The sequence below is a fragment of the Amblyomma americanum genome, chromosome 4, assembly GCF_052857255.1.
Source record: "Amblyomma americanum isolate KBUSLIRL-KWMA chromosome 4, ASM5285725v1, whole genome shotgun sequence".
Taxonomy (NCBI): Eukaryota; Metazoa; Arthropoda; class Arachnida; order Ixodida; family Ixodidae; genus Amblyomma; species Amblyomma americanum.
The window spans coordinates 58,105,385-58,131,373 of record NC_135500.1 but is presented as its reverse complement, the minus strand read 5'-3'; the positions used below and the strand labels follow the sequence as shown (position 1 = coordinate 58,131,373).

The 25,989-nt window shown below is 47.9% G+C and overlaps 1 protein-coding gene across 2 annotated transcripts in view; it reads right to left on the bottom strand.

The window, feature by feature from the left end:
• LOC144127973 (tetraspanin-9-like) overlaps window positions 1–25,989 on the bottom strand; it is a 52,425-nt gene that overhangs the window by 7,564 nt on the left and 18,872 nt on the right. For both annotated transcript variants that reach the window (XM_077660999.1, XM_077661000.1), the window contains exons 2-8: window positions 22,252–22,341; window positions 15,767–15,958; window positions 14,348–14,422; window positions 13,389–13,493; window positions 8,582–8,734; window positions 8,313–8,470; window positions 4,800–4,883 (exon numbers count right to left, since the gene is read on the bottom strand). In XM_077660999.1, coding sequence (XP_077517125.1) covers window positions 4,856–4,883; window positions 8,313–8,470; window positions 8,582–8,734; window positions 13,389–13,493; window positions 14,348–14,422; window positions 15,767–15,958; window positions 22,252–22,341 — 801 coding nt within the window. In that variant the 3' untranslated portion in view covers window positions 4,800–4,855. The remainder of the gene's footprint in view (window positions 1–4,799; window positions 4,884–8,312; window positions 8,471–8,581; window positions 8,735–13,388; window positions 13,494–14,347; window positions 14,423–15,766; window positions 15,959–22,251; window positions 22,342–25,989) is intronic.

Here is a 25,989-nt window from a genome sequence, read left to right as displayed (position 1 = left end):
GATATATTACAAAACATGCATTAGAACTCAAAATTTCTTCAAGAACTATCATGAGGCAGCTGTCTTACAGAAAAGGTTCTAAAGCTCAACAGTTTTTTCAAACCTTTTTCTTCCCACCAAGATGGCTCTCGTTGAGCTGTACACTCGCGCTTGTAAAAACACACAGAACATTAAGGTTGCCTTTAGCGAAAGGCCAAAAATTGCTAAATGGCTCGTTTCATAGTTAAATAGTATTCAGCATGTAAAAATGTGGTACCTAGATGCACCGTTGTCCGTTTGCTGGCACTTAGATCAATTGGGACAACATGAGACCCACTGTGCTACAAAGGGGTTAACTTTCCACGGTATCAGAACAAATGCAACAAGCACACAGAATACAGATGATTTCTGCTACAGGAAAACAGCCAGCACACATGAAGGCATTAAGACCTCTCAAAAGCATCACTGCTTTGAAACTAGCAATGAAAGGGACACTCAGGATAACTCTGTCCAATTTTTGTTCTTAGTAAAATTGACTCTACTGCTTTTCTGTCTACATTGATGTCTGCTTGGGCTTCGAAGAAAAAGATGTGTTTATTGCACTGACGGAATTGGACTCTACATGCACACTTTTTTTTTTTCATGCCACTTAGTTCAAATCAGTGACGTCAAGACCAAAAAGAAAAGGAATCAGTGATCACTGGCTCAAAGTGCACAGCAGTGTAACCTAGCCTCAGAAATACACAATCGAAGATTGTCCTGGGCATCACTGAAGTTTGTTTGTGAAAACGGCTGGCAGAGGCAATACTTGAATTTAAGTTTTATTTGACCTTTCCTAGCTCGCAAAAGCTCCATTCTGGGTTAAAATTGCCTTTTTCACTGGAACAGGTCAATCTATTCATACAGACCCACTTCAGTTTGTCCTTAGAGTACCTTTAACAAAGATGCAATGAGCCACTTGGCTGTTGAAATGATCTAGCGCACCTGAGAAACACGCATTAAGAATCTCCTCTTTCTTGTATCATTACGAAGGTTGCCACATGGCAATACTGCTGTCACGAAATGGTCAAGGCTTCCTTAGTAAACTGAACGCATCATGGTAAAAAATGTCACAAAGGTAAGTGCCCAGAGTTAATGCCACAGGGATTACGGCACAGGACCTGCTTTGTGGCGAGCACCTGCCAAGAAGCCGTCTGTGCAACCTTGCAGTCTGGCTTGAATAAGCTGCTTTGCAATCTCTAAGAATTTAATTTACCACTAGTTGTTTTTTCCATCTCAATGCACACAATTCTGCGAGCTCAAAAATTATGCCGGCTCATCTGTATCGATGAAGGACCAACATACAGCCATGTAGTCTGGCCCTTTTAACACACGACCGCTATCCGAAGACGAACCGAACTGGTATAATTCGCCTCATTGCACAGACTGCTGCATGACCATGCAGACTTTGATGCACATTCAGAACATACCGTATTTATTCAAACCTTGGCTGGCCTCGATTTTGAACCGACACCCAAAATTTAAAAATCCTAGAAAAAGACTTTCTTCGAATATAAGCTGGCCAAAAAAAAAAGTGCTCAGACTGACAAAAGCTACAAAATGCAAATGGCATTTATTTGCCACACACCTGCCCCAGCTCATTCATTGCGAGCCGGAACAGGTCGTCATGCAAACAGCTGGTCATGCTGCCTTCTCCAACGATGAACATTCTTTTCATTAACGCCCAAGTCTCACCCGGCTTGGAGGGCTGATGACTGGTCTGCTGCGAGTACAACTTTCCATTTGGAGGCAGCACTGTTGTGGCGCCAACTGCTTGGTGCCATTACGTTGGTGCTTGGTCAGTAGAAAACTTGCACACCCGCTGAATATGCTTATGCTCCCCAATCTAGACGCATCATATGAACGGTAAATGCAGTCAAAGCGGCAGCCAGACTACTGTGCGTGGAGGAAGGAACGGCTAGGAAAGGCCATTGCTATCCACGACGAAGACAAAAGGTGTGCCGGAAGTCACGTGTTTTCGTAACGACTACTGGGATTCTTTGGTTTATTGCACAGTGGTATCATCTGTATCACTACCAGCTGCCAGCAGCCCAGTACAATGCGAGATGATCTGCTTGCCTGTCATCATGGTGCAAGTGGTACATATGCAAGCATGCTGAAATGATGCGCCTGACGAGCCAACTGACATGGCAATGCCCCCACTTCCAGATTCAAAAAATGCGACTTAATAGCCTCTCCTAAATTTTTTCCTCCCTCCATGCTCCTGTGCTTCTGTCAGCTACGGCTACGGACAGTAGCAACTACAGTGCTGCAGAAACGTCGAAAATACGCTTTCTTCTGAGACTTTGGCACCAGCACCGCCAATCAGTCAGGAGACAGAGAAGACAAAAGCTCAACAGACAATTTCGCTTGCACATTGCACACCTGTCAGAAGAGGCCCACCAAATATATGTGGCGGAATTGGGTCAACAGAATTGGCTACAGTTCTGTGAATAACTTAAAGGAACATTAGGCATGACCAAGGCCTGGACAACCCTATGAAACTTAATCGACCCCATCAAATCCAAATTGGAATCCAACCGCACTCTGAAGCGCATAGGACACTGCTTACGAGGCGATGATGTGGCGCTACAGGCTGAGCTGAAAAGTAAATACATTGCAGACGGGGACGTCCTCCCCACCAAAAAGAATACCTAGGAATAGAAAACAAAACACTTGATGGCGCCATCTCAGAGGCCGAAGTGTATGCCACCGTTCGTGCGTGCACAAAGAATACTGCGGCAGCGACAGACCCAATCAACAACGCGATCATCAGGAACTTGAGCGAAGACCAGATCAAGGCACTTGCTAAATACACAAATGACTCCCTGTGGGAACAGAACGTAATTCCGCAAGAATGGAAACACTCTGAAATCACAGTGATTCGAAAACTAGGGAAGAAGCCCACCATTGAAGCATTGCATCCAATATCTCAACACCACGTCTGGGGAAGTTCTATGAATGGGACATCCAAACAAGACTTCAGCACTACATGGAGGACAGCAATCTCTTCCACCAAACTATGATTGGTTTCAAAGCAGGCTTGTCACCACAAGACTCCTTACTGATCTGAGATGATGTCCTCAACAACATTCCAAGAGGCGGGGAACATGTGATCATGGCACTCGACTTGAAGGGATCCTTTGACAACGTGTCCCACGAAGCAGTCCTCGAAGAGCTAATCAACATCAATTGCGGCAGACACATATTCCAATACATGGGTTACTTCTTGTCCAATCACAAGGCAACTGAAATGGGCGATATCAGATCGGATTGTGTAGAAAAGCCAAACAAAGGCACACCACAAAGATCGATCATCTCCCTGCTCCTGTTCAACATCGCCAGGATACCAGTCGCTCGAGCACTACAGGAAATCCTGGACAGCAGATTCACGCTGTATGTCAATGATATCATGATTTGGACAAGCAAAGGTTCCCCAGCAGAGAAAGAACAACTGCAAATGGCTGCAACCTGCGTCAAGGAGACAGCCAGGATGTGCACGCTCAAATGTTGTCCGGAGAAATCGGAGATCATCCGCATAAAGGGTTACACCTACAGGACTACTGACCCCATTAGCATGATCCTTCAAAGAGAGCAAGTACAGGAAGTATGGTACTCATCATGATCCTGGGATTGCAGTTGAAAAGCGACAGGAAAGCCACGCACGCAATCAAACTACTAAACACGTCGACCACTCAAGCCACAAAATGATACGCAGAGAACACGAAAAGAGATGAGAGAGGAAGACGCGCTCAGACTACTGCAGGCACTGGTCATCAGCAGAGTGTCATAAGCCCTATCGTTCATCGCTCTCTTCGAGGAAGAAGTAAATAAATTGGACGCAATGACCAGGACAGCATATAAGAATGCCCTGGGCCTAGCAACCTATGCACCGTCAAATACCGGAGAGGCTGCACAAACTAACAAACTGCAGCAGCTCCTCTAATCCCTCGCTCACACTAAATCACCTGGATACCCCCACACTCCGGACTCGAAGGCAACGAGGTCGTGGATAGCATAGCTCAAGGGTATACATACCAAGCAAGCTCGCAGACTGACATTGCCCATCAAGACACCACACTAATACCTACAGCCTACAACAGCAGATTGCAATACTTTCGGTTAATGCGTCACCGCCTCCCCCCACCGCACAAAGGGCTGAGAACACAAGAGACTAGGGACTGGAGGCAACTAACTCCAAACCAGTACCTTCCCAAATTTACATGAACACAGCACAATATTCTCTGAACACTACAAAGACGCATGCGCGTGGTGCGACGGAATACAGACAGCGTACCACGTCACGCGGGGCTGCAGGGGTGATAAACCAGACAAACTACAAACACGCTACAGGAAGGAGCAGCGGGAGGCCTCTCTGTCCAGTACTGACCTGACGATCCAGTGCAACCTGGTATCCTAGGCAAGAGACACAGCCATGGCCATTGGAGTCCTGAAATAAGGACACTACCCACAGCAGGAGACTTCATGTTTACTTTGAATTAGTATACCAATAAATGTTTTTGCTCTTACTATACAATGCTGTCTTCTGGCGGAGTCTTGGGGTGGCACCACCTGAGTGCCATTTTTCCAGTTTCGATCAGTTGTCATCGTTTTTTATAAATTATTTATAAATCCTCGAACCTAAGCAGACCAAGAGTTTTGTACCTCGTGTTCTTAGCAAAACTATCTGCCTGGATTCTAATAAATATGGTATGTGTGCATGGTCAAGGAAAGAGTGACGGACGTGGCCAAGAAAATAAGCAGAGCTGGGCAAGCCTTACCATTCTGCTCTGATGCTACTTCGGCAAGCAGGTCTTCCAGAAAATGTGGGCCAAGCTCAGACCATTGCAGCATATTGGATGTACCTGCAATTCAAGCTAGGCTTAGCAGCAACTCTATGTGTACAGGTGCAACACTTGAATAGACCGTGACAAAGTTAACCATCAACCCGCTTGCTAGCCCACTTCACACTGACATAAAAATTCACCGTACAGCCTTTGTTAAAGAAGCATAGTAGGCACCTAATTTTGGTGGCATGCTTTCTTCTCTAGAATGATGTGGAAGATGGTACCGTGCATGAATAACCATGTCGTATTCGCCTACGACTGCTAAATAATTTATAATAAAATTTTTTTGTCATGCTGTTTCGGTTTCAACAGCCAAATGATGACTGTGGTGTCAATGTGTGCTTATTAGGTCACATGAGGCATGAAAAAAAACTGCAATATAATAGCTGCTTATACATTCGTTATCATTCCATCTTTTGAGGCAGGCTGATTTTAGCACTAAAACAATGAAGAAGCGATTATATTGCAGTTTTTTCATGCCTTACGTGATCTATAAGCACATATTGACGTCACAGTCATCATTCAGCTGTTGAAACGGAACCCAAAATAGCACAAGAAAGAAATTCAATAAATTATTTAGCGGTCGTAGGGGAATACCATGTGGTAATCCATGTATATAAATGCCTTACGCATCATTACAAAGATGAAAACACGCACCCAAAAGTTAGACGTCTATGCTCCTTTATTAGTCCCTCGAACTGAGAAATGTGTAACATGATGATGATGATGAATTTTAACAACGAAAGGGCAGCTTTGGTCAAATAGAGCCATGGCGCAAGGTGTTTTTACTAGGGGTGTGCGAATATTGAAATTTTCGAATACGAATCGAATACGAATATGAAGAAAAAATGGCTTCGAACATCGAATCGAATATCTGTTCAGTACAGAAAAAATTTCAGAAAACAATGAGCAAGCAAACGTTATTGCCCTTATTTTTTTCAAAATAGTGCATTGTCTTTGCAACTAAAATAAACAAAACTAGACTGCCTCAGTACCATATAAAAAAAACACGATGTGTATAGAAATGTATACTACTTGATTAGCATAACAGTATCCAAACTATAATGAGGTCATGCAAAACAAAATCCATAAAATGCAAGACTGGCAACAAAAAAATAACATGATGACTATTAAACCTCATTCATTCGGAGTTCAAGGGACCGGAAGAAATACCCGGTTTATCCAAAGGCCTCTGTTAATGAAATTGCCCCCCCCCCCCCCCCCCTACCAAAATAAAAAAAAAATGCTGCCGAAAATGCTGAAGATGCTGTAAGGCCTTATGAGGCGGCTTCATAGCGCTAACACCTGTAAGCCCGTGACGAGCCACCCGTTTTGGAGTGCTGGAAGAACAACACAAATGCAAGCAAGGGGCCGGGGAACACACACTGGTGTCGGAGCAGCGTGGTGGTTTTTAAAAAGAAAAAAATAAATAGGCCGCGCGGAGCTGAGATTGGTCTATTGGCGAATGCGCGGGCCGACATTTGAAGTTGCCGCGGGGCAGCGGTGAAGCTCAGAAACCGAAACTACGCAGCCAGGCTATTTTTTTGCCCTAGCGACAGAGGCCTTCCGATTGTTGCCACGCCTGCCGTTACGCCCGCTAAAGAGGTGTACAGGTTACAATGCACCATGCAATAGGCGAGATTTTAGCAGGATCGCTTGCCCTATTGTGACTACTCGACGCGCCCCTTCAGGAGGCTCCCGCGGCATTCCGCAAGTAGGCTTACCTGCATAGCGTAGTTTACAAAATGGGATGGCGGAAGTCACGCTTGGAGAGTTATGAAGGCGACAGGACGCATTAAATATGTAACGTATTACCGAAGGTGATATGTAGGAAAGCCCACTTGGAGAAATTCTCACGAGGTGAAGCCTTGCGGCGTCGGGATGCGGTCGGTCCGTGTGATAAACAGCAGAGAAGGAAGGGGATAGGACCTCTGTACTATTTTCCTGGAATTTTTAACTCGATTATCGCCTAATTTGCCCAGATATTGTGGTTTTGCGACGGTCGAATTTATGAAAGTATGCGCAGTATACGATCGCTAGCGAGTATTCGGGAATTTTCGAATATTCGGAAATTCACGAATATCAATTTTCGAATACGAATCGAATATCAAACATATTCGATTCGTATTCGAAATTTCGAATATTCGCACACCCTTAGTTTTTACACTACGCAAGGCGAGGTCAAATTAAGGTCCAATTTTTAAGCATTTTTTTTAAGCTGCTGTGCCAGGGGAAATCGTCTGCTCACTGTATGGGTACATGGCGGCACTGGGCATCGAACCCTCCACCTCCTGTACACAACGCAGGAGGTGCAGGGTGCATACAAGACAGACGCTCAGACATCTAGGCCAGTGCTGCAGTGAAAAGGTGTATCATGGTGCCACGGCTAACTGGCAGTGATCAAAGTACAGTCTGACACGGAGTGGTCACTTTTCTTCTACTGCAAGCCAAAGCCTATTATAAAAACTTAAATGCAATGCTGAGGGCAGCAAGATCATTAATAGCCACTTTTAAGTGGCTATGGCCTTTTTGGTAATGGTGGCTTTGAAAAAAAGCTTCCTATGCAAACACCATTTACACATACAGGTTGTGCCTGCAAGTGTATTAAGCACTGCTACAGTGAAAATAGTCACTTTCCTCAAGCGCAGAAAAACTGACAAAAATCATGGCTAGCTGTGAGGTTTAAGTTGAATGGATGTTAATCAGCTATCAATGTAAGCAGAGACGTGGGGCCAATGACAGTCACGCACCGCCAATGCATTGCAAATCCTGACCTTCATATCCTGTTTTTAGTAGCAAATCAGTAAGGTCAAGATGCAGCACTTTTTGCAATTTTCTGCCTCACATGTACCAAAAACGATCAGCAGAGCAGCTGTTATGAAAGTTTGCAGCATCTCGTATGCCAGTGCCCATTGTTCTGGTGTTTTGGTGATGCGTGGCTTTGGAGAAAAATTCCACCTCAAGTGACACAATGACTCCCACATTAATTTTCTAAAACTATACTGAATATCATATCTCTGCACGGTACACGCAATTTTCATTGCAGCAGCATTCATAGACTGAAGGAAGATTTCGGTAAGGTGGTACTCACTACACGAAAGGGCACAGGAAAACATGGCACATACACTGCATGCAAGAGCCTCGTCTTATTAAAAACAACTCGAAAGGTAGAACAGTGCCTATTGCAAAACTCTAACAGAATGGTAGTTAACATCCAATTCGCTATCCTGGGCTTTCCTGTACAAATTTTCACTCCTATCAAAACTTGCAGCCTCATTTTCGTGCAGAAGTTTGCATATCTGACAATGTACAACTGAGTACTTGTCCTTGTGTTTGCAAAAAAATTTAAGAGTGCAGACCAAACAGCTTTTAATGCACGATGCCCCATTTAGCACAAGTACATTATACATTATACATTATAGTATGCATGCAAGTGTGGGAGCTGACCTTGAGTGGTGTTTTTTCTTCTTCTTCTCAGCACTGGTGCAGAGGAGCAACATGGCTGAGATGAGGCCAAAAAGCTGGACGAAGGCGAAGCTCATGCACACAATGCCCACAATGTAGAGCCGCTTCATGATCCACAGATGCAGCTTGTGGTAGCAGCCCTGCACAGCATTATTAACAGGGAACAAGGCTTGGTGAGTCACCCGTGCCAGTCTGTGGCTTCTCGAAGCATGCCGCCCCGCCCCACAAAACCAGCCGAGAGGGAAACTGACCCCCTGATGGATGAGGTTGGAGTTTCCGGATGTGGCGCAGGCAGTGCCGTTGACAAACTCTTCCAGGCAGCATGACTGCGGCACCCGCTTCTCGTCCGGCCAGGCTGCGATGTGGTGCCAGTTGAGGTAGCTGTCGACACCGCAGCACTCAAACTGCAACAATGCCACACAAGCAAGTCACTATGAAACAGGAAGCAAAATGATAAAGTACCCGCACTTTATGCTAGCAGAAAGAAGTTACAACAGGATTTGTCCACATCTAAACAGGACTATGTGTACCACATATGAAAGGAATGAGTGTGAGAGGGCCAAAAGCATGTTTTTGCTTGAAGATTTTAGAAAACATCAAGAATGTAGCAATGTACAACACAATTACGCACAAGATAAATATGGCCAAGAGAAGAACCTTTTATGGATTATATTTATCGCTACGCAACTTTATTTGATTTCCTGCCTCTAAACAACACTACTGCCCTCATTTCAGTAGAAACCGAACCCACCAGCCAGCTACCAGGCAGCATTTGTTACCACCAAGATCCTCTTCCCGCCTGCTGTCAGTTTATATAAAAACCTTGAGTTATTCCGAGTTGATGACACTTCAAGAGTGTACCAAGACAGGCCACAGAACAGTGCACGCACTCCTACAAGTGAAACTTTCCACATTTACAGCCTCTATCAAAGTAAAGAGCACTGAAGAGGAGGAGAGGGGGCGTCAGCTTCTAAGCTGTGTCGTTTGGCTCTTGTAGCATCTGTGGAAGTGCTGAGTTCTGGAATGGCAAGAAACAACGTTTCTCTGACCTTCAAGAGATTTGGAATGCTGGTAAAGAGCAACAAACTGTGTACCATGGTTCAGAATGAATCCCCTTAAAGGGGCTATAAAAGGGGCTCTCAATAACGTTGAGACATAACCGGGATGTTAGAGGCCGAGCCATCTGGAGTCAAAATTTGAATTTCAGCGTCTTCGCGCCTTTCCTTCTGTCGCTTTTTGCATGCTCAAAGGTAGGCACTCCTCCACTGACCCCACTGCCGACACTCATGGAAATTCCCCAGGGGGCAGCGCTTCCTGATGTGACGTTCCTTGTGTGTGCTACGAGGGTCCGCGTTCGACGGCGCGGCGTAGACGGAGCCCCCAGTGGCGGCAAAAGCACTCAAGGGAAAGCAATTCAGCTGGAAGAGAGGAGATCGGCGACAGCCGGTCTCGTTTTGAAAGCAGCCAGCACACATGTTTCTACTGTATATGGCTGCAAGCAACTTGAGTGGGATTGCTTTCGGGCCTGCCGCCATGGACCGCACGGAGAAGACCCAGGTGACAGCTGCGTCCAATTACCGAGCCATACTCGTTGAGAGTGAACGACCAAAACGAAGGGGTTTAAGCACAACCGGACCCCCTTTCCATAGTGTCGGCACGTGTCGAACGCCGCCGCCGCCGCCGCGGGGAGACGGGCGTTATCTTCCCCAATTGCCGTGACCGTGCCGGGGACAAAGGGCCTCGTTTCGGCGGGCCTGGCCCCGTGACAAGACGGCGGGAATCATCACCAACACTCCCGAGCACATCCTAGGACAAGGGACCACTTTCCTGGCCTTTTAGTGACCTCGCGTTCCGGCCTTGAGTGGCGAGTGTCATTTGATGGAGAACGGAGGTCGGTGACCCGCGGGAACCGTCAGCGGGCCAGAGACCGTCTACCACAGCCGACGCTACCTCGACGACAACCTTCTTTCCCTCGGACTCAACACGTGACGGGGGCGAGACCATAAGTGCGGTGGTGTGTTTGTGCGCCCAAGTGAAAGCCCTAGGCCCCTCCCACTCCGGCGTGGGCGTCCTCAACCTAGGGAATGTGGGGAATAAGAAGGATATAAAAATCGACGAGGAGTACGGAAGAAAGAACGCTCAGGACGACATCGTTCGCCAAGGGGGGCCTTCAGCGCCGAAGACCGACGGCGTGCAGCTTCTGCCAGCAACCGTTCAAGCTCAACTCCGGAGCCCCTCCATCGTCCCCATGAAGTCGTCGGCACGTAAGCTCGGACACCCCAGCCTCTGATGTATAATCATAATCATGTATAATTATTGAATATATCTGTTTGTTTAAACTGAGCCACACGGTGTCTCTTTGCCTCTCCGTCCCGTGTGGACCTGCGCATTTTGGGGGGTCGTCACACTGACCCGCCAGAGCGATGCTGCTGACTGGCCTCTGCCATGGTAGCTGCCCGACACCTGAAAGAATTTTGCCGATAACAATCTCTGAACAGAATTACTCGGGAATTTGTGACAAAGGAGGGCGCGAGCGTGAAAAAGTCGCCGGAAAGGACTTGCCGACTTTTATACACGACTGTGGGTTATCTGCTGTGCGTATTATTAAAGTGTATTATTTGGCTCAGGTGTTCACAGCGACTGAGCAAATGTAGTTATTGAGTGAGTTCATGTACTCTTCTCATAAAGTGTTTCAAAGCCCCCTTAAGCTGTATAATTTTGATAAAGGGTGCATATTATTGGTTCTCAGGCATGTTCCCTCCATGTTCACATCATCACCTGCAAACAAAATCATCTGCATGTGCTCTGGGCCTGAATACTGGTACAGCTGCACAAGGTAACAGTTTTGGCAACTGGAACACTAGACATTAATTACTGCATGACATAACCACCTCGAAGCTTCCACGTGTCCCCAATATATACAAAAAAAAACATGACAAGTTCGTGGAAGTACAAGCACTTGTCTGGCCAGCACTCACTTGCCAGAAATACGATGCCTACTGAAATTAACAAGCAGCATAGAAAGCAGCTAACAAGATGCACGCATACTTGTACACAGTAGAGCCTGCTTATAATGAACTTGACAGTTGCGCGGATTGCATTCATTGTATCCAACGTTCATAGTAAATGGGGCGTTTCATTTTGCAGCCAGAAATACGAAGTCTGACGAAACTGGCATTTGTTTCTTATCTCAGCTCATTATGCGCATTGGCTTCTTCACAGGTGACCATATCATGGCACTTTCCAAGCTCTGCTGAGCAGTCATAGACTCATACATATATGTTTCTCGCCAAGGCAAAGCAACAAGGTACTTTAGGAACACGATTCGACCAACCGTGGTTAAAGCGCTCAAGGCAACTGGTGGCAGGTCAAAGGCTGATTCTTGGAAGTCGGGGATGCTCATACTTTGCATACAATGCATACAACGGCTCCATCAGTGTATCACTTTGTAATGCCAGCATCATGGCCCACATCTTATGAAGTTATCCCAGGTGAAATCATGTCTGGCTACCTTTGCATTCACAACACATAGTTACAAATCTATATATGTGTAATCACGCGGATGTTCAACAGCATCTACAGTCATTTCTTGTCCCATTAGCCACGTTTTATGGAAGTAATTTCTGATGCACTCTGCCGTCAGTCCTATCCACATCATTTCCATAGCGGCGAACAAAGATATCCAAACCGGAACGTCATCACCTGGAGCGTCAATCGCTTTCAGCATGCGCTTTATGTACCACCGATTCTAGGACACCTCGAGCGCGTGAATGACGCCGATGTCCGGTGGCTGAATATTGCACTGAGCATTCAGTTGCCAGAAGAGCATTTTCACCATCATCAGAAGACACAACACGTGATGCGTCCCTAAGCTGTCAAACATGAGCAGGCGCTCCTATTTTTTTTTCACTATGTCATGGTTGAACACAACAAGCCACTCGCCGAGAAAATCGTCCATCGTTTCATGAAACATATGCCTGGCTGCACACACCTCGAGTAATAACACAAAGTAAGGCATTGTGCAGGCCTTTGTGTTCCGCCTGTAACGTAAGAAAGCATACCTCCTAAAGTATGTCAGTTTGCTAGACTTTCCAATGGCAAAGGACAGCTGCCAATCGCAGCCGTTCACCCTCGTGCACAGAAGCAAGTTAAGGTGAAAGTCTACGACTGGCACAGTGCCGTTTTATCAGCAGTGTCGCACCTTTGCTCTTGCATTTTTAGGTCCCCACATTCTTTTTGAGGGCAGGTGTCATGAGGGCTCAAAGGTGCCCTTCAAACTCAGTGCTTACCGAATGCGTGGGTTTTTTGACTGTGGGCGCCTCTTCATTCATGTTAGCCGAACTATGCTGCCGCAGTTATTCGCTATATCTGAGACGCAGTCCCATTGCCTAAAGAATATTTTGATAGTAAATAGCGCCGTCCTTGTTCATAATATGCAAACATTCGTTATAACTGTGGCCATTATAAGTGGGCTCCACTGTATACGTTTTTCACACTGCCAAGAGAGAACAGGCACATTCAGGAAGGGCCGTTTCTCAAACGTAACAGCACAGCCGGTCGCAAAGCCATTCACCACTTCATAAAATCAGGTTCCACTTTGCGAAACTTCCCTTGTATTTAAACAAAAATCAAATTCTTCCTTGGATTCCATGTGATGTGCACACAAAAGACAGCCCCTTGTTTTTTTTTCGCTCAGCACTGAAGCAAGAAACTGTTCGGTGCTGTGGACATCAGGTTGCAGCCAAAGCAAACCGCTGCCCCTGTACCCCAGTACGGAGTGCAGTTTCTTGCTGCACAGCATGCGATGCACAGCATGCGATGCACAGCATGCGATGCACAGCATGCGATGCACCAAGCTAGAGTGCTGTCCCAGACCAGGAGCACCTTGGCTTGCAGTGAAAATGCCACGGCAATTGTGTGGCACAAATATAGTGAGGCTGCTGAAACTAGTGCACCCGCTTATCTGGAGTACCCTTTCCCGTGCCTGCTGAACATACCCGGGGTGGCTGCAGATGCGGCATGAAAAGTACTGCAAAGAAAAGGATTGCAGGGCCTCACCTTTGTGTGGATGTGGTCCCACAGCTCAGCCAGCCCATTGTCACCATCTGGGTCGTACTTGAACTTGATGCTCACCTTCAACTCCTCCTCCAGAGACTCACGAATCTGCACATGTACGCAGGGGAAGATGTCATGTGCCTGCAACTAGACGGGCACAAGCTGCTGGCAGCAGTGACGTTCATGTGCACAGCATCGGACCGGCACGTCACTGCTTTGCTGGCAGGACAGTTTCACAAGTACCTCAAACTCGTCGGTGGGAGCAGGGACCCACAAATTACGCTAGGCGACACACAGGCTGGAAACAAAGAATGTCGTCACGGAAACTCACCACGAATGCGAAAGCACATGTTACACGCCCAAGTGCATGCTGAGGAATCTCGGATTATTGCTAGGCACAAGGCTGCTTTTGGTCAGACATTTAATTCTGGAACGATGAGTGCTCAAATAGAACTCTGTCCATCAGTCTTGTAAATGGAAGAAGATGATGTGAAGACCTCATTTTTGCTACAATGCTCATGCAGTGTTGACCACACCTGGATGCACACCTTCAATTTAGTTTGCTGCCCTCTTCATGGTTGCTCGCATGCGAAGCAAATGAAACAAACCCAGACTATTATTTTACAGACAGTGGTCAAAACACACAGCACAAAGAGGATCGAGTTACTGCCAGGAAGACACCCATAAAACCAATCAACATTTCGGTGAGCCATCATACCTGCTAATAACAATTCCATCTCAAGCAAATCTAAGAGCTCCAGACATGTCAGCAGTAATTATCAAAGGGAAACATGCACTCCCAGTATTTTCTGGCCAAGGGTAGCTGCAATGTTACCGAACCCTACTGAAAGCAAGTCCATTAGGTGCCCCTTAACGCATGCAGGCAGCAGTCCCTCAAGGCATGAGTGAGACTGAATTGAGAGGAGTATGCAGTTATGGCCGCAAGCAAAAGTGCAACTCACATGACGACGATAGATGAAGCCCAGCGTACCAGCAGCAAACTCGAGCAGGAAGATGAGGATCACGAGCACGAAGTACTGCAAAGCAACGAAAAGCAAAGAACTGCTAAGCATTGTAGACTGAAAGCTGGCTAGTCCCAACTTCCATGTAACATAATTATTTCTCCTCAGGCGGGGCAAATTCAAGACCACCGTAAAACCGACGTCGCATCACCAATGCCAACATCCATGGTGGCTAGTGATGTTCCCGCATGCACTCGCAATCATGACAAAACTCACAATTCTGCTTAGACCTCCACCGATTTTAGCAACGAGTCCTCTTACGTTGCAAATGTGGTTGTGGAGTTCCAATTTCACTTCTCTTTCGATTCCGTTTCTCTCATAATTCATTTTTAATGTCACATGTATGTTACATAATACCGCAATAAAGGCAGGGGCCGAGGGCAACATGGTGTAGCCATAGCGTCACTAGAAAGGAGTCCTTCAATCCTACACCTACAGCTCATGTCCCATGATGAAGCCAGACCATCCGATCAACAGTCAGTGAAACCAGCCTGTAAAGTTACAGCACTTCATCTGCAAGTTTTATTTTCATGTTAACACAGCTTCATCGAACGCTTCGAGCATCCTTCCTGTTGTTAGCAATGCTGTATTTCTCACTTTTACGGTGTCTGGTTAATCTGGACAGCAGATGCTTGCTGAAACAAGCAGATCTTTTCCGTAACAACTGCTGCGTGTGCCCACGGTTCTTGTCGGTCGGCTAGGTGCTAATTTCAAATCTCATGCGAAGCTCTACACCATGCTGTGTCACCTGGTAGGCAGCCCGAAGATTACAGTTTCGGCTTCTGCATGTTTTCACTTTTTTTTTCGGCGTGGCGGCAATCCCGTCATAAAGCAACTGTGAACATTTTCACAACAGCGATGTGTCTGCCAGTTATTTTTTTAGAACTCTCATAGCAGCTTTAAAACGGGTAATGAAACCAGATTGTTGCCCTGCAGTTATGCGATTGAAAGTAGTGCACGTCATCGGTGGCAGTTCACTTGTATGTTTCAGTTTGTTGTAACCATTAGCTCATTCATTTTTGTGCCTTGTTAACGTGTTTTGCCAATACGGACAATGTTACAGTTCTTATTTTCAGAGTGGCTACTTAATTCAGTGCGTAAAAGTTTCCAGAAAGCAAAGCTTTTCCGCAAATACTTGCCACGGTTCACCAACCATGCTTAATGAATGTTAGCCATTTGAGTTCACTTATTTTTGATAGCTAAATAGCCTCTGGAGCTAAAAATATACTCTTTTATGCAATCTATGCAAAGTAGTAAGCTAGATATTTTATTCAATCCCTTGTTTAATAGGCAATGCTCTGCCTGGTTCAACCAATATATGTCTCCCCTTTAATGGCGCCCCGTGCATACAACACTGACCGTGGCGAGCATGCATCGGCTCTGGAACCAGGCTCCACAGCATCCCAGGAAGGCCACGAGGAAGGTGACGGCACCCGCGGTGAGGCACAGACCGTCGGCGCTGAGCACCCGGTGGGTGGGCAGCAGCGTTGAGTAGCCACCGTAGGCCACGTGCAGCCACACGCCCACACCCGTCACACCGCAGCCCAGAACCTGCAGCACACATTCATGCACCCATTCATTATTGATGGGTTAGCATTAGGACGGCCATGCAAACCAAAACTTGGCGACAGTCCGTTGGTGTACACCCTTCGAAAAAACAGAAAATAAACATCACAATTATGGCCTCGAGCGGGATTCGAACCAGCGGCGGCACGAACAGGTCCGATTTGCCTGCCCCTGCTTTACTACTCGGCCATTGCTGCAGCCTTTCTCCCCGCGTGTTAAACTGCCAGCTTCTGATGCTGTTGTTTGAAAAACTGTCATGCTGCAACATAAATGCATTGGCTGCTGAGTGGATTAAAGAGTATCTTAAAGGGGCCCTCAAACACCTACCGAGGAGAGTACATCAACTCGCTCAATCACGCCACTGTTGTCATGAACACCTGAGTCAAATAATAAACTTTTTTCTACTCCCAACAGAGAACCCGCAATCGCGTGAAAGTTGGCGAGTCCATTCCGGCGACTTTTTGAAACTCTCGCCTCCGCGCGCGCGTTTGCGTATGTCGGTTAAAAAGTGGCTGGTTAGACTCTTTCAGACATCACGCGGCTATCATGACCGCGGCTAAAGCCTAGTCGTTCCAGTGGGTCAGGAAGCTCTGCCCTGCGGGGAATTCCCTCGCGCGTCGGCAGCCGGCGATGCGTCCAAATGGGTGGGGCCGCGGCGGAGGAGCGACGACTTTTTAGCGTGCAAAAAGTGACGAGGGGCTGAAATTTAAATCATGACTACAGATAACTCAGGTTCTAAGAAACGCCTTTAAAAGATTTGCTAGAGGACATTAGTGAAGTGATGTCCTTTTAACATCCCAGGAATACCACAACTCTATTCAAAGCCCCTGGCTCAGTTTTTCTGTGTTCCTCTATGTGTCATCGTTTGTCGATCGTCAGTGTGCAAGTCTGCTACGAGCAGAACGCCAAATTAACGCGCATCTCGAAGCAGCGTGGTGAAAAAGAATATTATTTTTACTGGCGCAGTTGGCAGGATTTGGCGACCACCAGCACTCCGCAAGAGCCAGGACCGTTAAGCAAGCCGGCACAACGTTCGTCTTCCTGGGCTCATTGGAACTCCCGGTCGTTCAATGAGGGAGCAGTACCTTAGCAAGGGACCCAGGGATCGCAAGCTTTGACGGCCCGAGGCACCAACGTCTGGAGGCGGCCCCGCAGCGAGGAACGACGCGGCGAGAAAGGAGCAACGTTTGCCGAGTGGGACTGCTTGCGTCCATTGGGATGCAGGGGTCAGACATTACACGCGGAAGGCCCGCGGTGTTGATGCGTAGCTAGCACGACAGCAGAATGGATAGTAAGGAGACAGACTTTAGAATGGGCAGTAAAAAGAATAAAAAATAATGACGCCTTGCCCGCATGTTGTCTTGCGACACAGCGGGCTGAGATAGTGGTAACAGGTCAGACTGACCCAATAGACGCCGAAAAGCACAAGCAGACGCTTTGCGAGCTTTGGATGCTTAAGGAACCCAAAAGGAAGAAGCCCGAAATTCAACAGCATAAAGGCTGATTCAAAGGATCAAGGCAGATCAAGCGACCCCAAAGGAAGATTGAGGTTGATCAGCGCATCACAGCGCAAAGTTCCCAGTCGGGGCCGGCGAGTGGTAGGCAGACCGTCGCGGGTTCGGACCCCGGTGGGCGCATTTAGACTGAGATATCCCCGAAGTGCTTCCCAACGTGTTGAGCAGATCAGGCTGTGAGCACAACGGCTGAACTGCCCCATTTGGCAAGAAGTGCGGCGGGCCCCGCAACAGCCACGCACGCCGAAACCAACGATGAGACGCTCCCAGAAGTGAGGTAGATAGCGATCGAATGGTGCACGTGATGCGACAGTGTTGACAGCCGGGCGGCGCTGCAGCCTTGTGCAGCCGCATGCGGCGCGTTCCTTATTGGGTCGAGTTTGGTGAGGCGAACGACCCGGTAGGCACCCTGACAGCTGCAGTGGCGGAGGCCCCCGGGCCATCTGAGCTACTCCCAGCTGGCACGTCTCGCGTGAGGCGGCGGAAATCACTGCATGCGATGAGACAGCCAAACTCGGGGAAGCAAGTGACGATATGCAGTTCGGCAATATCTACCGTGGAGGCTGGCTGCGGGCTTCAAAAATATTTCTCGCGTGTCAAATTAGATTCACTCGAATTAAAATTTATAGATTGCAAGCACCGAACTTGGCGTGCATTATGAGCCATCTCGCGTACCAGGAGGGCCTTGATCCTTAACTCATGTCTGAATCTCAGGAAAAAGTCAGTTTTTGCGAACTTTGGAAGTAATTTTCTTAACAAGCATTTCGTTTACCAATTTTAATTTTGCAATTTCAACATGCGAACTCCAACAGCCGCTTTAATATGTGAACTTGAACGTACAAACCTCGGGTCCAAGAACCTAAGCGACGACCCATCGGGAACCTCGTGGGTTAAAACAAGAGGCTTCTGACACGCCTCAAAAATGGCCAAAGTGCGTGACACTTCCTGTTCAAAACCGGTGCCGTCCTCATTTAAAATTACTAAAAAGTCATTGACATAACGAGAGGTTCGCAAGACTTGAGTTCACGAGAGAGTCGGCCAAGGCCTTGTTAGCCCTGTCAAAATGTGCTAAAACGGTGTCGCTGGCAATGAGAGCCTGGGCATATACCAGCTGCGAGGCAAGAAAGTGCTGCTACCCTAATTTGCATCGGCGCACACGAAGCTCGTAAGAAGGGGCATCGTGCAAACCTTCCTTTCGAATGCCCTGGGAAAGTCTTGCCCCCACTCGATTAAAAACAGTTTCTTGAGGCAGACTGAACGGCTAAAGTCGAGCGGCTATCCCGCCCATGTGCTTTGTGCTGTACCTGAGGGCATCCTCAAAGAGCAGAAGGATGACAGTGACAAGGCTGTCAGACACCACATGCCCACAGGTATATACGCTGATTGTGCTGAGGGTATATCGTCAATAAAATACCGCTGTCATACAGCCGTTTATATATGCGGGCCAGAGCGGACGATGCGCGATACAAGAGCACTGCAGTCCTCCTGACTTTGAGCATTGTGTTGACATTGTGTTGACAGCTATCCGACGCAGACTACATTGTGTTGACTACATTCTGCAGACTATATTTTGAGCATTGTGTTGACATTGTGTTGACAGCCATCCGACGCAGACTACAAGAGAGACATTAGAAGCTGTGGAGATGGGCAGCTGGGCATTGAATGGCGGTGTAAGTGCACCATCAGTCGCTCTCTCAAAAAGCAGTTCATGTATCTCTGCATGAATTAACCGCCGGACGTGGCTGGTTTTTAATGCAAAAGCATTTCTTGGCTCTAGAGTGGCGTCACCGAAAGCTGTGGACAAAAGTTGTGTACAGAAGTTGTGGACAGAGCGTATCCGCACGAACTGAAAGAAAACGGCGGCGTAAGTGGGAATCGAACCCGGGCCTCTGGCGTGCCAGACGGGAACGCATCCACTCCACCACGACGGTTAATTCAACGTTTGAAGATGAATAAAGGCGAGTCTAGTGAATGCACAGGTGCCTCAGAAACGATTTGGGCACGTAGGCAGGAACAGTAAGAAAAATCGCCATCAGTCAGAGAAATGACGAAACACGGGATGCCAACCAGCGAAAAAAATAGATTTGTACTGATGTTTCGGCTCCCAGCACGAGGGTCTTGTTCACAATGGAAGTCACCATCAGAAGTTGGTCGTATTTAAACGGTTTTGAACAATCGCCGCAAGGAATGCTCGTATTTCGGGTTGAGGTTACCGTTGTTTCTGCTAAACGTTCGTGATGTGGTTTGTAGACGATAAGTGATTCCAGATGTAGTCGCGACGATGTTACTTTCTCAGCGGTGACGATCCTTGCCTGGTTTATTCATGACGGCGTGTTCCGCTAAAGCGTTATTACGCTTGCTTTTGTTTCTACACATCACGTTGCTGCAGTCGCTTTTTGTAATTTCCTGTCTTCATTGATGCACACGCCATAGCAGTCTGCGCAGGGGACTCTACTAGTAAACTACCCCTGGGAACCTTTCCTCCGGCAGCTTATCCTTCACGCTTCCCAACTGATGACGCATTTTTTTGGAAGGGACATGTGTCACCTGCCCGTCATACTCCCGTAAGGCACGTGCAATATATTCACTTGTACCAGGAACATATCGCACAGAGGCCCGTTTCTTGAAGGGGGAGCAGTGAGGATGTCCACGGCGCGACAGATGTCATTCCGCTGTGCTGACGAAATGTCTCGGATATAGCCACAGCTAGCGAGGTCATTTCGCACTTTTTCTGCTTCCAGAGAAGTGCTTCGCATTACTGTACCTATGCTGTACGCTCTTTGTGACAGTTTATTTTTCTCCCCCTTTCATGCGCCTATATATTCCGATAAGTTATTTTAATAAAATTTAGTTGAAAGTAGCGGTCGTCCGTCGTCTTTCTTACGTCCCTGTGTTTTTCCGCGCTTTGCATTTAGCACATGGATTACCAAAAGTATGTCGCACCTTATAAACCACATCCTTGCCACCATCCCAAGCCTCAAGTGCACCTTCTAGACGTTCTCCTGTGCACCTCTGGCTCTTCTGGGGCAGTGGTCCTTAGAGGAGGGTGCCGACACAGTCAGTTCTTATCCAAACACATATTAGGTTCGTAGACCACATATGCACAGGCCCTCCTCATCGCAAAAGGTATGACTGCAATGAATGCCGCCACAGCCATACCTCACCCCTCCGACGAAACCCATCCCTGGCGTATACCCTCCTGCCACGGCATGCTCGCGGTGACCCCGTATCCACGAATCACTCGATTAAAGCGAGTGCCACTCTAAGAGTTTGCTGTCAGCTTCCGTATTTTGCCCGCAGCATTGTCAATTATCCCGCCCGGCCTGGCGCGGGTCATGCCTGAGAGAAACTATCTGCACACTTTGTTATTTTGAACCTTACCAGGCAGTGATTGGCATTTCTGGGGGGGGGGGGGGGGGGGGGGGATTCCGTTACATATCCAATGGAGGCTACTTCTAAGAAGAATAATTAACTTTTTTTTTTTTGCAACGAGAAAACACGGAGGCAGCATCCACCCCCCCCCCCCTCCCTCCTATCCATTGCATTGCAGCGACTATAAACAGAGTTTACTTTCCGTCTGTGCCACAAGTAACCAGACAACGGGGTTTTGCTTTTCAGTCGTGTAGTGCAGCGCGTACAGCACTCCTAAAATATTACAAGGTGAGAACAACAGGTTACCCTAACTATACAAAGATATATATACAGGGCTTCACGGGTGCTATATTAAGTGCCCCGCTACAAGGCTGAGAGAGAAAAAAAATCCACGTTCCCTGGTTGCTTCCAATGATTAGCAGATGCAGGTGCCGCCAGCCATTCCGTTTCGCCCAAAAAAATTCCAAGAAAATCTAGGCATTCCATTTTGCGCCGCCAGCGGTGCGACTCGAAATTCCGGATCGACCAGCGTGGCGAATTTTGAGCCGTGCACAGTCTCGCGAGTGCCGTGACGAACAGTTCACCCATATATACGGCTCCCGCGAAACCCAAAACGCAAACGGCCTTCCTCTGAGCGGAAGGCGGCACGAAGGCCCAGCCTAAAACTGTCCAGGGCTGCAGTCCAGAGTAACGCGGTCGATACGGGAATCTGGCTGCTCTGCAATCTCCCACGTCCGCACTGGCGGCTGAATGTGCACTGGAGCGCAGTGGTACGCTGTGACACTTTAGCCGATTTCGTTACACATCCGGAATAAAGAAATCAAATTAAAGACCTGCTTGGTGGAATGAGCACAGAGAGAGGTTTGCGGCTACACCACGGGGGTAGGAAACGGGCTTTGCAGAAGGCTGTTATTTATTTTTAAATAAACGTTTACGCGCCGAAGTCGCACTCTCCACCACGAGGCAGGCCGAGGTGGCTGCTGGCTCTTTAGCCCTGCGGTTACTGCTGGCAATCACTCCACCACAGGTATACACTTATATTAAGAAATGAAAAAAAAAAACGAGGCACGCCGCAGTGTAGAGGCGCAGATTAATTTCGCCCACTGAGCTCGCGCCTCCATCAATATGCGCGACCGCCGCGGCGGACGGCCCGAATTAATTTCAGACACCCGGGTCCTTTAATTGGCTTGGCCCGAAATCTAAGGACGCAAGAGCTTTCCTACAACGCCCAGCGGGGCTACCGTGACTCCGTGCTTAGTTCGCAGCCGAACGCAACGGCCACGGAGTCGCCTCGGTAGTTTCCGCGCACAGGCTGCCCTTGGAAGCTCGTCCCCGCAGCGGAGCTGTAGCGGCATGCACGTGGCGGGGTAAAAAGTAGCAGTGGGTGCGTACCCAGAAGAGCAGGTTGTAGCAGCACAGTGTGCGGCGGACGCACGTGTATCCCGTCCGGCCCATGGCCCTGCCGCCGCCGGATCCGGGACCCTGCGCAGAGGGAGGAGGAGAGGTTGAGACTCTGCCGCAAGGGGGCGCCAAGCAGGACAACACGCAATCACGCGCACTGCCGCCCAAAGGCTCGGGTGAAGCGCGTGAGCTAAAACACATGCTTTGATGTTCGCCCCAGCTTCAATGCCTGCACAGCGGGCTGCGAAACTGTACAACTTTACACACCGCAATCAAATCCCATATCTGAAGCGCAAACAAACAATTCGTAAAGCCAGCAAAAAACGAGAATTGTAAATTATTATTCTGTCTAGGCTGAAGAAACAGCACCCACAAAACAAGCATCATGGGGACCGAGTAATTGTCTTCTCAGATTCGGTTCCAGGAACTTTTGTCCCAATTCCCACAGCAACAAGGGAAGCAAGGAACAACCTGTCAAGAGCACACATCCTGAAGCCAGACATTCGCAGCATGTCGTATAGTATAAACAGCCTAATTTCAATAGCCAGCCCGGCAAGAAAACAGTTATCATTCACTACTACATATTTTTCTCATCTACTCCTTTTGAGCCCCATCTCCCTTAACTCTCCCTATCTATACCATTATCTAAAATTTCTTTTTTGCTATTTTTCTTTGTACTTCCTGCTGTGCGAATTTTTTTTAGCTATCCCCCTTTTCAATATTTAATTAGTTTAAGTCAGGTGTATTTAAGTGCCACGGGCTGGGGCGCTTCCATTTTTAAGTCTCTTTAGTAAGTCCCATAGTAAAGCTTGCTTAAACAAACAAACAAACAAAAACACTGCCTCGCTCGCAGTGGCATTGGGAACCATATACAGGCTTTACAGCACTGTATCATGGGGGCTGCCACCTTTGATCACGTGATCACGCCGTCATTACACGACTCCTGACTGCTCTTCGCGGCGGCAGCTGCGCCTGATGGTTCGGTTCCGAGAGGCAATGTTTCGGCTGAAAAGGAGTGGGCAGACGACACTATGCTTCGAAGGACATGTGAGAGCCCTAATTTGATCCCCTGAGGCGTGAAAACGTGATCGGGCTTCATGTCGCGGAGAGCCGCTCAGCTCTCCCCCTTCGAGCCAAGGAATGGATCGCCTGAATGCTTGTCTTTGCACCGCCTGAAAGCTTCGCTGAATGTTTTTTATTGTTATCTAAAACGGCAAGGTTTAATGCCCCTGCGGCAGCGCAGGTCGTTGTCGTGTTTTGTGCTTACATGCACGTCGTATGCATTTGTTTACAACCTGTTAGCGGTGCTTAATTAGGAAACTTGAAATATTTTCTACTGATTTGTTAAACACAGAAAGGCGACAAAAATAAATGTACACACAAATTTTAACTATCATGGTAGCAGTACCATGCATCAAGCAGTCTTCACGAGCTGGCGTGCGTTTCGAAGGATTCCATGATATTATTGTTACAAGGCGTGCATGGAAATGCGTTAATGCTACACGAAGTTCACAATTATGTCAGCCTCATAAAAAAAATTGTGGTACGCTCCACGCTCGATATGCGGATATCAAAATGCTCGAGGTCTCGCTGGTGGCAAGTAATCACTGCAGCTTCACTCTGAGCGCTGGCCTGCGGAGTCACTTTTAGTGACTATCCCGCATGAACCGCGAGGAGGTGACAACCACCCAGCACACCAGCCGTAACGCAAATGCTTTATTCCGAATATGGTCCACGAAAACCGCGCTACTTGGAGCGAAGTTCAACAGTAGCACCAAGACGTCTTGTAATACACGGACTGACGGTAAGCGTTGTCCGCTCGCGCGGCTGTGCACCGCATAACCTGCAGTAGCGGTATGTAAGAGCGTAAGTCATCTTTCTTTGCCGTTCCTAATTCGTCCTCGGACGCTCCTGTTACTAATGGCCGCACACGTTAACTTACGATCAATGGGGTCTCGCTATACACACGCGGACGCAACTGCGCAGCATCTGAAAGCACGAAGTGACGGTTTCGGTGGCGGAACAGTTTGTTCATGCGGCTATGTTGGGCACTTGCCCTCACAGATTTTCCAAGATCGAAACCTTTCTTCCTATATTGGCTATCTGGCGCTGGCGAACGTGCTTGTTGCGTTCGCCCGTTCGGAAGGGTGCATGCCGAACGGGCGCGACAGAGGCAGTACGTCCTTGAACAGTTAGGTTCTGTGATGATCGCAAACGATCTCATCCCACACTTTTAACTCTCCGTCGCAAATTCCTGCAATCCACAACACAGCACGTATTTCCTCTGCCTTTCCACACATTTACAGAAAGAACACATTCGACGGCCACCCGCGATATTTCCACTGCTGTGTCGAGGCATAGCCTCCTTTATACTCTCTGTGCCTGGCAACGGCGCGCTCCGCGGCCGTCGTTGCCCCTCCTCCCATCCTCCTCCACCATCGAGAGGTTACGCGGCTAGCTGCCGACAGATGGCGACGGCGACGGAGGGTGCCCTGCCGCTGGCGTATCGTGCGTAGTGTAGCAGAAAGTCGCATTTGGCGTACGTTCTTCCGTCGTGCTGCTTTCATTTCGTGCACCAGCATTGCTTGTTGCATCTAGATTTTGGTGCTACTCTTACTGCATTTGGATGTAGCAGGACTACGCCGCTGGAACAACCTGTAAGTTGCTGTTTTTGTTGTTCATGTTACAGACATCTGAGTGACAGCAATTACTTTATTGTTCAGCGATCGGGCCGTGTTTTTCGGTGAACTAAATCAAGTAATAACTCATACTCTGCTTCATTAAGACGCAAAAAGAAAGATTGATATCATTCGGAAGAGCCATATGCGTCAGTATTGCAGTTTCGATAACTTTTTTGATGTGGCACAAGAGCATTCAAGGTCCATTAGCGCAAATCAACATGAAGCACCAATTCTTGCTGACAAAACAACACAAGCTGACCTCAGACCTGCCAGCCTGCAATGACCAACTGGATGTGCGCTCAGTACTGTCAGGATTACAAAAAATCTTGAATACTGGTATCGCAGCGGCCTCGGAATACAGCAATGTGCTACGTCGTGAAGATGAAGAGCACAGCAAAGCGCTTACGGCTGCAATGCCAAAGGCATCTGAGAGCACTGACGAGCTGCCAGCGGCAGCTGTGCAAGTATTAAAACGTTTAAATGTGCAGAGTGTCCCTGCAGCTCTCCCCACTTTGCAGTTGTCTGCAACAGTCTATATAGGGGTGTATATAGCTCGCGTTGTAAGTGAGCATATAGATTGTGAGAAGTGTTGTGCGCTCACTACAAAGCCGCCTACTAATCAGCCACTTCAGCAGTTTACTCGGCTGCAGGACAGAGGGGGACTACTTTACCCCTCAGATCACCTATTATACATTTTGGAAACACTGCAACTGTTTGTGGAAGCAGCTTTGAAGGAGAAACCACAACTTCAAAAGCCACTGAAGACCCTGACAGAGGCAGCAGTGTCAGCTGTCTGCAGATCACACCTTCTGAAGTGTCCTGTAAATGACAGAGGGCACCGTGAAACTTTGGCTGAACTCATGACCACCAGGTTCATCAGGCCACTACTAACCAACTATGCAAGTGCAGTAACGGACAAACATGACTTGTACAAGCCGTTCAGCCAGAAGCCTCTTTCGCGGAAATGCATGAAGCTGTAGAGCAGCTGTTTTTGACCTGAAACCTGCCAATAAATACTGCTATGCATGCTCCTCAGTTTTGATTTAGA